This window comes from Acanthochromis polyacanthus, chromosome 21 (genome assembly GCF_021347895.1).
Source record: "Acanthochromis polyacanthus isolate Apoly-LR-REF ecotype Palm Island chromosome 21, KAUST_Apoly_ChrSc, whole genome shotgun sequence".
In the NCBI taxonomy this organism is placed as follows: domain Eukaryota; kingdom Metazoa; phylum Chordata; class Actinopteri; family Pomacentridae; genus Acanthochromis; species Acanthochromis polyacanthus.
This window is the reverse complement of record NC_067133.1, coordinates 9,839,639-9,857,588: the sequence shown is the minus strand read 5'-3', so window position 1 is coordinate 9,857,588 and position 17,950 is coordinate 9,839,639. Positions and strand designations below refer to the sequence as shown.

At 38.7% G+C, this 17,950-nt stretch overlaps 1 protein-coding gene across 1 annotated transcript in view; it reads right to left on the bottom strand.

The window, feature by feature from the left end:
* Window positions 1-10,504: 10,504 nt before the first annotated feature.
* Window positions 10,505-17,950, bottom strand: part of mrc2 (mannose receptor, C type 2) — a 49,296-nt gene continuing 41,850 nt past the window's right edge. The window contains 6 exon segments of the mRNA XM_022193628.2: window positions 10,505-12,583; window positions 12,703-12,726; window positions 13,857-14,036; window positions 14,468-14,581; window positions 16,755-16,904; window positions 17,039-17,201. Coding sequence (XP_022049320.2) covers window positions 12,363-12,583; window positions 12,703-12,726; window positions 13,857-14,036; window positions 14,468-14,581; window positions 16,755-16,904; window positions 17,039-17,201 — 852 coding nt within the window. The 3' untranslated portion in view covers window positions 10,505-12,362.

Genomic DNA, 17,950 nt, shown 5'->3' with positions numbered 1-17,950 from the left:
CAGTTTGGCTTTGAACAGCAGGCCAGTTGGATGTCGTCCATAGAGGTTGACATCATGAACTGTCCTTCACACTGTCTGAGCTGTTAGAGGAAATCTCATTTTCATCAATAATCCCCAGGGTAAAGTCTGAAGCAGCTGCTCGTTTATTTTTCACAGGCTGATTGTGAGAGTAGTTCACTGTCCATGGCGTCAATTTTGGAGGAAGACCACTGCAGCTCTGATTAGTGGCACTGTACTGTAGCTCCTTTGATACCTTCTGATTACGGCTACAGCTGTTCCACTGTGTTTTAGGCCCCGTCCACACGAAGACGAAATGCTGAACAGTTTCAAAAACGATCGCCGTAAAGACGAAGGCGTCTCAGAAATTGTGTGCGTCTACACGAATGCACTCGATACGCATGGAAACGCTGTAAAACACATGCCAGACCTCTAGGGGCGCTGTAACGATAAGACGGAAACGCGCAAACAGAAGAAAAAAACTGTAGGAATGCGCACTTGCGGCAAAAGTTGTAAACAGAGAGCTTCATCAGCACAGTTGCTACGCTGTACGCTGCCATTGTTGTTGTCGTGGCCGCGTGTGGTGCATGCCTGTCAATAAAGATACGAAACTATGATGCAAGTGTTTCTGAAAAGCAGCAGATCGCCCGTACACATGGAGCTACGTAAACGGCGTTTCAAAATCTTTCCACTCTGGAACCCGTTTTCAAAAATGATCGTTTACAGACCCACAAAACGCCGTCTTCGTGTGGATGATACACAGATTCGGCAAGAAACTTATGCGTTTAGATCTCGTTTCGTCTTCGTGTGGACGGGGTTTAGTTGATCGTCCTGTGTCCTTTTCCATTTTTGTTAAGTCTCACAATCACATTTTTAAAATTCCTTTACTGATTCTTTTCCATGTGGAGCCATGATGCAGACATACAGATACAAACAGTCCTTAAGTTCAAAACTGGGAAGATTCTGCTGTTTACAGCTTATTTTAGAAACACGTTCATGGAGTTAGTTTGATTGGAAATCACAGATGGATTCCCATTTGTTGCACTGGCTTTCTAGTTTTGGGCCTGTATTTGAAATAGTCTTTCTGAGGTATTTGTTTTTGGCTGTTCGTAAAAGGAAATATTCGACTGTTTCATTTCGAAATGATGCAGTTATTGATAGATGATGCAGTTTTGAAACATTTGACATTTACGTGCACAGGAGTATACTCACTTCATTGTGTTTGTTAATCTCAGCAGTTAGTAAGCATAGCACGTATTTGCTGCTTATCTGCTTTTATATATCTTTAACTGCTGTCATGCTTTCTTGCACTCTGTTTTTGTGGCTGTAAATATTATTCCTACTTCCCAGGTCTTCCTTATAAAAGAGGCCTTGATTTTAATGACACGACCTTAAGCATGATTTGCAGTGCTGTTAAATAAATGTAATGTAGCTATTGCAAAATCACAGATGATTACCACAGAGTGACTCTACTTAACAAGCTCCAGTCATAAGGAAAGTGAGAGCAGAATCACAGTCAATAAGGAAGAGGGAGTCTTGTTGTGAATTAGAACTGCAATATGCAGTTAGGTGTAGCTTGGTTGCATCTCTGTAAACATTACAATAGGAAACAAAATGATCTGTGAGACAAAAGAATAAGTCAATCAGATGGAAAATTATTTGAAGAAATCTCGTGTTGTAGGTGAGGTGTGCCCTCTTGTGGACAAACATCAACCCTGCAGTTCACATTTTAAGTTAATCAGGTCCATTTTCAATTCTGTTGGCAATGATTTAAAAAAAACAGGGATTTGAGAACAGAGATATTATTCATTTCAATATAAAAGTGACACTAAACCTTTGAAAACAAAGATGTGAACAGCTGCTTGAGGAATGACCACAGACACTAGTGGGACAAATCTGGATCGTCACACCACATTGTCTCCATTAGGTAACATCTAAATATATATTTTCACTGGTACAAAAACATTAAAGCGTAGTATGTGGTGAAAGATGTCACTAAAACGTTGTGGTATAGATTGGGTTAAAAAAATGTTTAAAAAAATAAGTCATGTTGTTGTATATTGTAGTTTACTATGATGTCCTAAATAGAAAAAAAAGTCATAGTTTAGCATGTCATCCACAATCACACAAAAACGTCATAGTTTAGTATGTCGTCCGAAATGTCACAATAGCGTCATAGTTCAGGATGTTGTCGAGAATCTGAAAAAAGATCAGTTTAGTATGTCATCCGAAAAGTAACAAAGTATAGTATGTTCTCCAAGGTGTCACAAAAACATCATTATTTAGTCTGTCGTCCGAAGTCTGAAACAAAAATAATTTTACGACATACTAAACTATGATGTTCTCATGCCAATTTGGACGACATACTAAACTATGATGTTTTTACTCACATTTCGGACGACATACAAAACTATGACATTTTTTTTGCAATGTTGGACAACATACTAAACTATGATGTTTTGACGCCATTTTGGACGACATACTAAACTATGATGTTTATTGTCATTTTGGAAGACATACTAAACTATGACGTTTTTATTCACATTGTGGACGACATACTAAACTATGACATTTTTATGCCATTTTGGACGACATACTAACCAATGATTTCATTTCCACATTTTGCGTGACATAAAAAAATATGACTTTTTATTCTATTATGGACGACAAACTGAACTATGACGTGTTTTGCCATTTTGGACGACATTCTAAACTGTGGCGTTTTTATTCACATTTCGGACGACATACTAAACTATGATGATGTTTTCATGACATTTTGGACAAAATATGAAACTATGACTTTTGTTGCCATTTTGGACAACGTACTGAAGTATAATGTTTTTGTGCCATTTTGGACGACGTGCTAAACTATGACATTTTTGTGCCATGTTAGACGACATACTAAACTATGACGTTTTTGTCATATTTTTGTCATATTTTCGACGACATACTAAACGATGATGTTTTTGGTCATATTTTGGATGACATACTAAACTACGTCGTTTTTGTAATGTTTCGGACGAAATACTAAACTATGACATTTTTGTCATATTTTGGAATGACATACTAAAACTATGAGGTTTTTGTCATATTTTAGATGACATACTAAACTATGACGTTTTTGGGCATATTTTGGACGATATACTAAAACGATGACGTTTTTGGTCATATTTTGGATGACATATTAAATTATGACATTTTTGTCATATTTTGGATGACAAACTAACCTATGATGTTTTCTTCATATTTTGGATGACATACTAAGCTATGACATTTTTGTCATATTTTTAAAGACATACTCAACGATCATGTTTTTGGCCATATTTTGGATGACATACTAAACTATGACGTTTTCTTCGTATTTTGGACGACTTACTAAACGATGATGTTTTGGGTCATATTTTGGCCGACATACTAAACTATGACATTTTTGTCATATTTTGGACGACTTACTAAACGATGACATTTTTGTCATATTTTGGACGATATACTAAATGATGACATTTTTATCATATTTTGGACGACATACTAAACCATAACATTTTTTGGCATATTTTGCACGATATACTAAACTACGTCATTTTTGTAATGTTTCGGACGAAATACTAAACTATGACATTTTTGTCATATTTTGGAATGACATTATAAAACTATGAGGTTTTTGTCATATTTTAGACGCCATACTAAACTATGATGTTTTTGGGCATATTTTGGACGATATACTGAACGATGATGTTTTTGTCATATTTTGGATGACATACTAAACTATGATGTTTTCTTCATGTTTTGGACGACATACTAAACTATGACGTTTTTTCGCATATTTTGGACGACATACTAAACTATGACATTTTTGTCATATTTTGGATGACATACTAAACTATGATGTTTTCTTCATGTTTTGGATGACATACTAAACTATGACGTTTTTTCGTATATTTTGGACGACATACTAAACTATGACCTTTTTGTCATATTTTGGACGACATACGAAACTATGATGTTTATGGGCATATTTTGGACAACATACTAAAATATCATGTTTTTGTGCCATTTTGGATGACATACTAAACTATGACATCTTTGGGCATATTTTGGATGGTATACTAAACGATGACGTTTTTGTCATATTTTGGACGACATACTAAACGATAAAATTTTGTCATATTTTGGATGATATACTAAACTATGACGTTTTTGCCATATTTTGGAATGACATACTAAACTATGACGTTTTTGGGCTTATTTTGGAAAATATACTATACGATGATGTTTTTGGTGATATTTTGGACGACATACTAAACGATGACGTTTTTGTCATATTTTGGATGACATATTAAACTATGACATTTTTGTCATATTTTGCATGACATACTAAACTATGACGTTTTTGGTGATATTTTGGACGACATACTAAACGATGACATTTTTGTCATATTTTGGACGACATACCAAACTAGAAAAGCACTCAGAGAGTGCAGACCTCCTCCAAGGATAGAGAGGAAAACAGGAAACCCATGCAGTGAAAGATCATGAGCTGGAACCAAACCTGCATCTCTAACACAGTTCTATTTACGAATCACTTTCTTAACCAGTTGAGCTATCTGGACACCTTGCTCCAGTTTGTTGGACGACATACTAAACTATGACGTATTTGTCATATTTTGGAATGACATTATAAAACTATGAGGTTTTTGTCATATTTTAGACGCCATACTAAACTATGATGTTTTTGGGCATATTTTGGACGATATACTGAACGATGATGTTTTTGTCATATTTTGGATGACATACTAAACTATGATGTTTTCTTCATGTTTTGGACGACATACTAAACTATGACGTTTTTTCGCATATTTTGGACGACATACTAAACTATGACATTTTTGTCATATTTTGGATGACATACTAAACTATGATGTTTTCTTCATGTTTTGGATGACATACTAAACTATGACGTTTTTTCGCATATTTTGGACGACATACTAAACTATGACCTTTTTGTCATATTTTGGACGACATACGAAACTATGATGTTTATGGGCATATTTTGGACCACATACTAAAATATCATGTTTTTGTGCCATTTTGGATGACATACTAAACTATGACATCTTTGGGCATATTTTGGACGGTATACTAAACGATGACGTTTTTGTCATATTTTGGACGACATACTAAACGATAAAATTTTTGTCATATTTTGGATGATATACTAAACTATGACGTTTTTGCCATATTTTGGAATGACATACTAAACTATGACGTTTTTGGGCTTATTTTGGAAAATATGCTATACGATGATGTTTTGGTGATATTTTGGACGACATACTAAACGATGACGTTTTTGTCATATTTTGGATGACATATTAAACTATGACATTTTTGTCATATTTTGCACGACATACTAAACTATGACGTTTTTGGTGATATTTTGGACGACATACTAAACGATGACATTTTTGTCATATTTTGGACGACATACCAAACTAGAAAAGCACTCAGAGAGTGCAGACCTCCTCCAAGGATAGAGAGGAAAACAGGAAACCCATGCAGTGAAAGATCATGAGCTGGAACCAAACCCACATCTCTAACACAGTTCTATTTACGAATCACTTTCTTAACCAGTTGAGCTATCTGGACACCTTGCTCCAGTTTGTTGGACGACATACTAAACTATGACGTATTTGTCATATTTTGAACTGTATACTAAACTGTTATATTACTTGTTTTCAGCTTTATTGTGATAGTCACAGTGGAGAGTAACAGGGAATGGGGGTAAGACATACAGCAAAGGGCCACAGGCTGGAATCAAACCCGGACTGCTGCATTGGAGACCAGCCCCAGAACATGGGTCACCCACTTAACCCAATGAGCTATATGGGTACCCTTAACTATGACATTTTTGTCATATTTTAGACGACATATTAAAGATGACGTTTTCGTCATATTTTGGACGACATACTAAACTATGACATTTTTGTCATATTTTGGACAACATACTAAACTATGACGTTTTCTTAATATTTTGGACGACATACTAAACTATGATTTTTTTTCATATTTTGGACAACATACTACATGATGACGTTTTTGGTGATATTTTGGACAATTTAATAAACTATGACGTTGTTGGGCATATTTTGGACGATATACTTAACTATGACATTTTTGTCATATTTTGGAATGACATACTAAACTATGATGTTTTTGGTCATTTTTTGGACGACATACAAAATTATGACATTTTTGTCATATTTTGGACGATATACTAAACTATGACGTTGTTGTCGTGTTGGATGACATACTAAACTATGACCTTTTTGTCATATTTTGGACGACATACTAAACTATGACATTTTTGGTCATTTTTTGGACGACATACCAAACTATGACGTTTTTGTCATATTTTGGATGACATACTATACAATGACATATTTGGTCATGTTTTAGTTGCTGTGATTTGGTGACGTGGCTCAGTGGGTTGCATGGCTGTCTTGTAACTGGAAGGTTACAGGTTCGATCCTCGGCCCGTCAAGCTCATGTCGAGGTGTCCCTGAGCAAGATAACGAACCCCTAATTACTTCTGGTGGGTTGTGGTTAGTGCCTTGCATGGCAGCTTCCGCCATCAGTGTGTGAATGTGACGTATCATGTAAAGCACTTTGGATAAAAGCGCCATATAAATACAAACATTTACCATTTTATACTAAACTATGACATTTTTTTCATATTTTGAACAACATACTAAACAATGACATTTTTGTCATATTTTGGACGACATACAAAACTATGACATTTTTGTCGTATTTTGGACGACATACAAAACTATGACATTTTTGTCATATTTTGGACGATATACTAAACTATGACATTTTTGGTCATATTTTGGACGACATACTAAACTATGACGTTATTGTCTTATTTCGGACGACATACTAAACTATGACGTTATTGTCTTATTTCGGACGACATACCAAACTAGAAAAGCACTCAGAGAGTGCAGACCTCCGCCAAGGATAGAGAGGAGAACAGGAAACCCATGCAGTGAAAGGTCATGAGCTGGAATCGAACCTGCCTCTCTGACATAATTCTGTTTATGAATCAGCTTCTTAACCAGCTGAGCTATCTGGACACCTTGCTCCACTTTGTTGGACGACATACTAAACGATGACGTTTTTTCGCATATTTTGGACGACATACTAAACTATGACAGTTTTGTCATATTTTGGACGACATACTAAACTATGAAGTTTTCTTCATATTTAGGACGACGTACTAAACTATGACGTTTTTGTCATATTTTGGACAACATACTAAACTATGAAGTTTTCTTCATATTTAGGACGAAATACTAAACTATGACGTTTTTGTCATATTTTGGACAACATACTAAACTATGACATTTTTGTGCCATGTTGGACAACATACCAAACTAGAAAAGCACTCAGAGAGTGCAGACCTCCGCCAAGGACAGAGAGGAGAACAGGAAACCCATGCAGTGAAAGATCATGAGCTGGAATCGAACCTGCCTCTCTGACATAATTCTGTTTATGACTCAGCTTCTTAACCAGCTGAGCTATCTGGACACCTTGCTCCACTTTGTTGGACGACATACTAAACGATGACGTTTTCGTCATATTTTGGACAACATACTAAACTATCATGTTTTTGTGCCATGTTGGACGACATACTAAACTATGAAGTTTTCTTCATATTTTGGACGACATACTAAACTATGACGTTTTCGTCATATTTTGGACAACATACTAAACTATGACGTTTTTGTGCCATGTTGGACGACATACTAAACTATGACGTTTTCGTCATATTTTGGACGACATACGAAACTATGACGTTATTGTCTTATTTTGGACGACATACTAAACTATGACGTTTTCGTCATATTTTGGACAACATACTAAACTATGACGTTTTTGTGCCATGTTGGACGACATACTAAACTATGACATTTTCGTCATATTTTGGACGACATACTAAACAATGACGTTATTGTCTTATTTCGGACGACATACCAAACTAGAAAAGCACTCGGAGAGTGCAGACCTCCACCAAGGATAGAGAGGAGAACAGGAAACCCATGCAGTGAAAGGTCATGAGCTGGAATCGAACCTGCCTCTCTGACATAATTCTGTTTATGAATCAGCTTCTTAACCAGCTGAGCTATCTGGACACCTTGCTCCACTTTGTTGGACGACATACTAAACGATGAAGTTTTTTCGCATATTTTGGACAACATCCTAAACTATGACAGTTTTGTCATATTTTGGATGACATACTAAGCTATGATATTTTTGTCATATTTTGGACAATATACAAAACTATGATGTTTTTGTGCCATGTTGGACGACATACTAAACTATGACGTTTTCGTCATATTTTGGACAACATACTAAACTATCATGTTTTTGTGCCATGTTGGACGACATACTAAACTATGAAGTTTTCTTCATATTTTGGACGACATACTAAACTATGACGTTTTCGTCATATTTTGGACAACATACTAAACTATGACGTTTTTGTGCCATGTTGGACGACATACTAAACTATGACATTTTCGTCATATTTTGGACGACATACTAAACAATGACGTTATTGTCTTATTTCGGACGACATACTAAACTATGACGTTATTGTCTTATTTCGGACGACATACCAAACTAGAAAAGCACTCGGAGAGTGCAGACCTCCACCAAGGATAGAGAGGAGAACAGGAAACCCATGCTGTGAAAGATCATGAGCTGGAATCAAACCTGCCTCTCTGACATAATTCTGTTTATAAAGCAGCTTCTTAACCAGCTGAGCTATCTGGACACCTTGCTCCACTTTGTTGGACGACATACTAAACGATGACGTTTTTTTCGTATATTTTGGACGACATACTAAACTATGACGTTTTTGTCATATTTTGGATGATATCCTCAACTATGATGTTTTTGGGCATATTTTGGACGACATACTAAACTGTGACGTTATTTGTTTTTTTAATGTTTTCGGCTTTATTGTGATCGTCGCAGTGAAGAGTGACAGGAAATGGGGATAAGAGTAGGGGGACGACATGCAGCAAAGGGTTTAGTTTTCAGCTTTAGTGAAAACTAAACCTTCAGTCAGTAAAAATGTGATGGGAGCAAAAACAACACGACAAAGGGTTGAAATTAGTACTTACTGCCAAAATAATTAGTAAATTTAACGTGACAATCAGGACTTACTTATAGCATATGTATTTGCTGAGTGCTTGTCTTTTGATTTCTAACATGCCAATGTCTTCATGACAGGGATGAAGCTGATGAGTTTGTGGAAATTGGAGCTCTGAATGGCATCTTTGTGTTGGGACGCAGCATGGGATTCATCGGTGAGTTGTTTATGGAAATAGATGAGGAATGGTTTTTGTCTGTATTGATTCCAATTCTACTTAGTGACTGGGATTCTTTGAGTTGCAGGTGGTTCGGGTTATTAATAATGATCTAATGATGTACTGCATTAAAGTATAACAGTGGCAGGAGACATTTTTCTGCAAAGTACTTTTAATTTTAAGACTGTAGTACATTTTCCTGATCAGAGCAAGACTTTGAGTGTGATTTTAGTACTTCTACTGAAGCATCTGAGTCCTGCTACTGCTCATCTCTGCCTATTAAGGTTCATACACCAAGGAGTTTTAGCAGGATAAAGGAGACCGACACGATATTAGGCTGGTGGTCATAATGTTATGCCTGATCAGTTAATTCAAACAATTTACTTAACATGCACAGCAATATCAATCAGTAATTGGTTAATTGATTGGATAAATTAGCATACTTTTTGTTAGCGATGCACTGATGTTGTCAACGAAGCAGCAGACAGATTAAATAAAAGTTCAAACAGTGCTTTCATACGCTTTGCTTAAATCATAATGAACTTGTATGTCTAATGGCACAGATGGACAGTGGTAAATAAATGACAGGTGATTGCAGTACACTTTTTATAAACTAGCATGAATGACATTTGTCTGAGCTAATAAGCAGAATTAAAATTAAACTTTCTTGATGACTCTTTTGGAATCTTTTTGGAATCTGAACTACCAACCAGAACTGAAAAAGCCTCTTGGATGAGAGGTGAAACGTCTTCAAGGAACTTTCTCAAAGTCCAGTGGATTGACTTAAACAACTTTGGATGAAAATCAAATAGCCACTCTTTTTTTGTTTTTCAATCCCCTTTTCAGAACGAAAAATCCAATTACCAGATAAGTACACGGACCGAAGAGGGAGTCTTGTTGTGAATTAGAATTGCAATATGCAGTTTGCTGTAGGTTGATTGCATCTCTGTAAACAGTGCAATAGAAAACACAAAATAATCTGAGACAAAAGATTAAGTCAGTCAGATTTAAGCCTGTCATATGACAGGTGAGGTGCACCCTCTTGTGGCAAGACATTAACACTACAGTTCACATTTTACGCTAATTGGCTGTTTTAATGTGTATTTGGAATGAATACGAACCCAGAGAACAGCTTTGAGAACATAGACTTTATTCATTTCATATAAAAATGACACAAAAACTTTCAAAAAAACATTTGAACAGGTGATTCAGGTATCTTCACAGACACTAGGGGAACACAGCTGGACCTTCACACCACGTCGCCTCCATCGGTTCACATCCAAATACATAGAAAACACAAACCTGTACAGAAACCCACCAGCAGAGGACAGGGTAAGCCTGGAACCAATCCACTCCTCTACCTACATCCATGACTCCTCCTCACTCTCCTCCTCAGCTTTTTTCCTTTTTCTTTCCCCCTCTTCCTGACCCTTCGTGTCCCTAAAGCCCTCCTTCTCTGATTGGTTCCAGACGTGCCACTGAGCTCTTCTTGCCGACTCAACATTCCACAGCTGGAGACTGCACACACACTCCAACACACTCGCCGACTTCACTCCCTTCCCCCTTCAATCTTAGCAAAAAAAGAACAGTTTTTTTTCTTACTTTTTTTTTCTTTTACAGCAGCTCAGCGAAACACCAAAAGCCTGAAATGGCTCCAAAGCATTCCTATCTGAGCGGGAAGACAGAAAGACAAGAGGCGAAAAGCTGAAGGAAGTAGAACGTTAACTCCGGTCAAATCTTCAAAAAAAGAAGGCAAACATTCTTTGGCTTTATACAACTGTGTCATTCATATGAGGGATGTTTTCCTTTGTGTTCCCATAGAAAATAGGAATGCTTTACCAGTCAGGTATTTAAATCAACTCACATAATGAAGCCTGCATTATTAAAAAAGGACAGAAAGAAAGAGGAGAATATCCATTACAATGATGAATCAAATTGCAAACCCCTTTTTTCTCTGTGCACACAGAAAGAAAAGTCCTTATGAAACGCTGAATCAGCTCCAGATGGCGGCACAAAGAGCCAAAACAAACAGAAGTTCGGAATCACAGAGCAGCAAATGCGCCTTAAGGATAATGACTAAAGGCAGGTGGATGACTGAATTAGATAATATAGCAGAAAGTGCCGAAATGTAAAGTGAGTCTGAAACTTTTCAGTCCTGCCGCACCAAAAAAAAAAAGAAAAAAAGAAAAAAGAAGACACAATGCAGTCTATTTAAAGACCAGCTTTCAATGCAAAGTTCTACTTATGTGCACAATTATAGTGTTTGCCCTCAGACAGACAGTTTGAGGTCACCGGTCCCTGTCACCTTCCACACATTCACATTTCCTCCTCTGCTTCGCCTGACAGATGCTGCTGCTGCTGCTGCTGACGTGTCAGAACCGAAACGAGGAGGGAGGCAAGGCTCACAAAACCACACGAGCATCATGGGTAACAGTTCTCTACAGCTGCACAGATAATGGCGAACTCATCGGGGTGTTTGGGGGGGACAATAAAACGACAAAAAACACAAGGTCAGGCTAATACTGATGCGGCGATTTGGTCCCGTAGAAGAATGTGGATGCTAAGAGTTTGAGTAAAATCTGTAGTCTTTCAATCAAAACAGGAAAAAAAACATAGTGTGCAAAAAAAATGTACTTTGGCATCAGGGAAGACAGCAGGGAGTTGTTTCATAAAACTGTTTTTAATCCAGCTGCAATAAAAATGTATTCCCCGTAGATCCATTACGGTTTTGTGCAGTTGGAAGCGTCTGATTCATCGGGGGTGAAATCGCTAGAACTGTTAAATCTTGGCAAAATGAGGATTTTGAGAAAGTTGGGGGTTCAATTTGAAATCGGAACATCTGCTGCTGCGCTCTACACAGCCCTTCAGCACTTTAAGAATCTTTTTGGTTTCAAAAGACACAAAAATAATCATACATGCCACATTGTGTTTCTGAGTCGGCACATTGGAATCGGCCTCTTCCTGTGTCGGGTCGGTCCGGGTCGGTCTGAGCTACTCTGGCTGCTCGTTCAGCTCCATGTCGGACACCAGGATGTTCTTCTCGGCCTGCTCGGCCATGCTGGAGTTGGTGCGGCTGTATCGGGCCCCTTCATAGGAGCCTCGGGACCCAACGGCTCGCCGGCGGTACAAGTAGATCACGGCGACTATCAGAACCACCAACACCAGCCCTGTCACCATGACGACGATCAGAGTGGGCAGGTGGTCTCCGTCCACTAGACAAAGATGGAGCATGGGATTATTCACTTTGCAGCACACATTTGAGGAATTTGTGATTACAAGTCATAAAAAGCAACAGAAACACATATTTGCGCTACAGATAAACCAAACTTACATGTGACAGGCGAAGTTTCAACACCTACAAATGGAAAAAGGGACAGTCAGTACAAATCCGTTGCTCTTGTATTTTCTGCATGGTCTTGTATCATTTTGATTGCATGTAATTGAGGCCACTGTGATTTTTCTGTGACTTTTTTCCGCATCACTGCAATCGGTTCAAGGGCCTTACCGTCATAGTGTAGTATGTGTTCCAAAATGTCACAAAAACGTCAAAAACTCACAAAATCGCAACAGATAGAATGCCATCCCAATGTCCCCAAAGATATCATAGTAAAGGATGCCGTCCAAAATGTCATTAAAACGTCATAGTTTAGTATGTCGTCCAAAATGTGACCAAAACATCATAGTTACTCTGCCAAGAAACGTGATGGAGTCATGTGACGATCGGTGTGCGTTGGTTAATCTGTGAATCTGTCTGTCTGTGTATGACATTACTCAAAAATGGACTAACGGATTTGGATGAAATTTACAAGGTCTAAAAGGTCAGAAATGACAAGGACCACCTCATTAGATTTCGGCAGTGATGCGGCTTATAGTTTGTTACAGATTTCTATATCATTGCGAGATAGCGGCACGCCATCACTGTAACCATGACAACAAGTGAAGGCTACGTCAGCTGCCTGCTGATGATCACATGATTGCGATCCTACTACAAATCCACCGCTGTGTATTTGTCGGAAATGATACAATGACTGAACAGCCTCTGTGGAGTACCACGCTCTCTGAGTACTTTTCGTGTTTAGGATGTCGTTAAAAATGATAGCAAAAGATCATAGTTTAGTACGTGGTCCAAAATATCACCAGAAAGTCATAGTCGTAGTATGTCGTCGAAAACTCACAAAAACGTCATAGCTTAGTATCCTATTATCTAGAATGTGAATCAGACAACAGTCTGCTTTTTGGAAGAAACCAATAATGGCTGGAAGCTTTAATCTTTAACTATGTGTTGTATTTTTAATGTATTGTATTTTCCACTATGTGAAACCTTCAACTTAAAAATGCTGTCTGATAAATTTAGATAAAGTACCACATTCACCTCTGAAGCGCAGTGGAATGGAAGGCAGAAAGATTAAAATACTCCAGCAAAAGTACCTCACAAGCTGTACTTTGTAATTTGCACCACTGAACTTGGCGCTGGAATGGACTTACTTCGAGACCGTTTGCAGATGACTCCGTGCGTTCGATTCCTGCAGGATCCCGGTTTCCACAGGCCGCTGTTGCTCTGGATCCAGAAGCAGGAATTAATGGACAGCACTGAAAAGGCGACGTCATGAGTCTCCCAGTTGGTGTAGGACATCTCGGTGTCCTCGCTCCACACCAGACCTCTACCTGTGGCAGCAACACATTCAAAAGAGCTTTAAAAACACCCTCAAGGTCGAACGTGGGGCTCAGTTTTATCCTAATTTGACATTTTCCAGTCTCAGTTTTAATCTCCACATTAGCTTACCAAGCATCTTTTCACTCATCTCACTCAAATTATGTAATTGCTCTGACTGATAAGGATACAGTTTAAATAAATTAACTTCCTCAAGATAAGGCACCTTGTTTATCACATCTATCTGACACTAGAGACACAGTTTTAATCAGGTTTCTTCTCCTTAATTAATAGTTTAATGACTATACTATAAAATAAATCACAATCACTCAGGTAAAACTTATTAAATTAGGGAAGCTATCTGAATGCAATTTGCCTAAAAATAGAGTGAAATGAATGAGCTGGAAACATGTGAAGGTTAAAACGGCTGCTGCTGTTTCTGGACCTTTGACGCTGATGCCCAGCCAAGCTCCATGTGCCTGTTCTGCATAGCTCTGGATGTGCTCCCATACAAATCCATTCTCTGTTTCATCCAAGATGGAGAGAAGTTCTGCTCCCACTAGAAGAGAAAGAAAGGGGAAAAAAAACCTTCAACAGACAGATGGAACACAGCACAATTGATCATGCTGCGAGATTGAACGGCGGCTCAATGAAACACGTCTAAATTTAGACGTGTCGATGCATTTTGTCAATCGTGTGTGCTGTAGAGAAGGTCAGGAGTGTTGCCTTTAATTAGTTTTCAATTCAGTGTCATGAGCCGGGCGGGTCGGGCAGCAGGAGAATGAAACGCTCTGCAGGAAACAACTGTGAGCTCTTAGGTTCTAGTTTATTTATGCTGATCATCAAATCGTCATCAGTGAAGTCGTTCTCTGAGACAAAATACTTTTTTAAGGATGGTCGGCCTTACTAGGGTCAAACACCTTTGTGTTATTTACTAAACTGGTCACAAGAAGCTGGTTATCAACTTACTAAGGTGACCCAGGGTGTCTAACATAGAGGAGTCTATACTACAACTATAATCCTAAACTAAGGAGAGGAGTTTAAAATTATAATACAGGCTAAAAGCAATAAACCAGGAAGAAAAGCTGCCAAAAAACAGTGGTTTTCAATGTCACTGCCTCATATAAGGCACTATTTAAGTTAAATTTTAATGATGTACAAGTTGCTGTTTGATGTTCAGTTAAACTATAATCACCCAACACATGATTGAAAACATAATTAGAGACCGTAGTCCCTTTATTCTGCTAACAAAAACAAATAAACAATCAAGTTGTAGAAAGAATTTTCAGGATGATGTAGAGGATGAATTTCACATTTCAGAAGATAGTTTCATTCTTTTAGCTGCTTGGTGGTGATTAATAGTTTAGGGTGAAGAAAAAATATAAAAAACTTTTTTAAACCAGTATGTTCTGCAAATGCTATGGAGTTGAGAGGCTTTTGCACTTTATCAGTTTCTGTGTCAGGCATAGGCGTCAGTTTAGGGGGGGATGGTGGGGACGTGTGGCCCCCACTTTTTGTCAGGGGTCATTTTGTCTCCAACACATTTATATTCTTCACATGTAAGCCGTTGTAAACCCAGTTATTTTCAGTAGTATAGAAAATTCCGACGCTCCTGAACGCACCATCTGCACTCGGTCGAGAGTTGCACAGACACGCAGCACACCTTCGTGAGGTTAAAAAAAAAAAAAACAACAAAAAAAAAACGCGCAGATGCTAAATTTTCCCCCCTTGCCAAGTGGAAGCTCCGACCAGAGGCGTGCAGGGGCAAAATTTCGGCCCGGGAGAATTAGTACTATAGCGGCCCACAGATCCTTCTACCTGCATGTACCGATAGCTTAGCAGCTTGAGCCTCTGCCTTTGGTGCGGTGGTTGTGAGTTTGAATCCAGCTTATGGCATTTTGCCGCCGTTCTTCGACATTTTCTCAAAGTGCTGTGGTCTCCATCCCCCCCACTTTTATAAACAAACTGACGCCCTTAAATGCCAATGGAACAATGCAGTGGCTGTGAAACAGCAGCTCTAAAGCCTCATGATCTCCTTTAAGATCCTCCAATAGACTACTATCTGTGCACCGAGTTCTGTAGGATCTTCCAGGAATGGTGGAGCCATTTTCCAAGAGAAGTGATGTTTGCGTTATCATCTTATCTCAAGTATAATCTGGTCAGGAGTAGGTTTAGTGTGAAAACCCGAGTTAAACCTAAACCTAACCTCAAATCCTGCTTCGTAGTACAAGACCCTGAAGTTTCAATCTGAGGAGGGTCGTCGCTCAATGTATTATGTCGACTTTTTAATGTGATAGTGAAGAATTCTGAAGGCTGCAGTTGCCAAACCAGTAGAATCCCTCTCAGTCTTTAAGAAAAGAAAAAAAAACAGCTCTTCCTTGAGCACATTTGCACTTGACAGACTGCAAAAATCCTATTAGGTCTGCACTGCCTGCAGACACCACGGTCCTATTATCACACTTGAACGTGTTTCATGGCTCTGATCCAGGTTGTTTTCTCCTGACTGGTTCCTTGCTTGTGTTGTATCTACTCTCAGATCGCTTTGGATAAAAGCGTCTGCTAAATAAACTAGTAGAAAAAAACAGATCAAAAAGAGTTTTGTGTTTACTGTCTGGCTATAAATAAACTGTGACACTCAGGTTCTGTCTTTCTCCCTTCCTCACAATAGATTCAAATTTACCAGGCAAAGGATTTGCATTATTATTTCAAGTAATAAGAGTCAGTTTCCGTACTTTTCTTGCAGGATGTGCGTGCATCCTGCTGCAGCCGAAGCGTTTGCAGGTTGAAGGCGTAGCAGTGGTTTCTGAACGGCACCCACGCCCATTCTCCCAGAGACTGAGGGCACAGGCCAGGGTAGATCCACTGGTGAACCACAGGCTCATCTGGAAGAAGAAAATCAACGCGGATGAGCACATAGCAATGTGATTCATGGCTGAAATGTTTTATGAGATAAGTCACCGCCTTCTCCAGACTTGATGTGAGCATTGCATTAAATTTAGTTATGTTCGGCTCATACCACTGATTTGGCAGATGGCAGCATCCATTTTAGCATCACAGGGAGTCATAGTCCACCGTCCTGTGGTGGTCATGTGACCACATCCAGCCATCTGATTGGGCTCCCCTCCTTTCCAGTTGGAATATGCCACTTCTTTGTCACCCAGCCATGTGAAGCTCCGTCCCTGATTTAAAAAAACACACGGGTTACAATTTACTGCAGTTCATCACACGCTGAAAAAACTTTTGTGACAGCAGTATATAACAGAAGACAGTACACCCCTGTGCAACATCATTTAAATGCCAAATGACTAAATATTGCATCATCTCTCAATAACTGCACAATTTCTGAGTTGCATAGTCAAGTACTTCGTTTTAGGAACCAAAAAGAAACACTTTATAAAAACTCTATTGTAAATTTTGACCAACAAAAGCAACAAAAAATGTGATTAATGATGCTAAACTGAGTTCACCTGTGATTTCGAGCCATCCTAAACTGCATGAACATGGCTATAAAATGAGCTGTGAACAAGGGCGTCAGTTTGTTTTTAAAAGTGGGGGGGATGGAGACCAAAGCACTTTGAGAAAATGTCAAAGAACGGCGGCAAAATGTCACAAGCTGGATTCAAACTCACAACCACCACAGCAAAGGCAGAGGCTCAACCTGTTAAGCTATCAGTACATGCAGGTAGAAGGGTCTGTGGGCCGCTATAGTACTAATTCTCTTGGGCTAACATTTTGCCCCTGCACGCCTCTGGTCGGAGCTTCCACTTGGCACGGGCACAAAGTTTGCATCTGCACGTTTTTTTTTAACCTCACGAAGGTGTGCTGCATGTCTGTGCAACTCTCGGCCGAGTGCGGATGGTGCGTTCAGGAGCGTCGGAATTTTCTATACTGCTGAAAATAACTGGGTTTACAACCGCTTACATGTGAA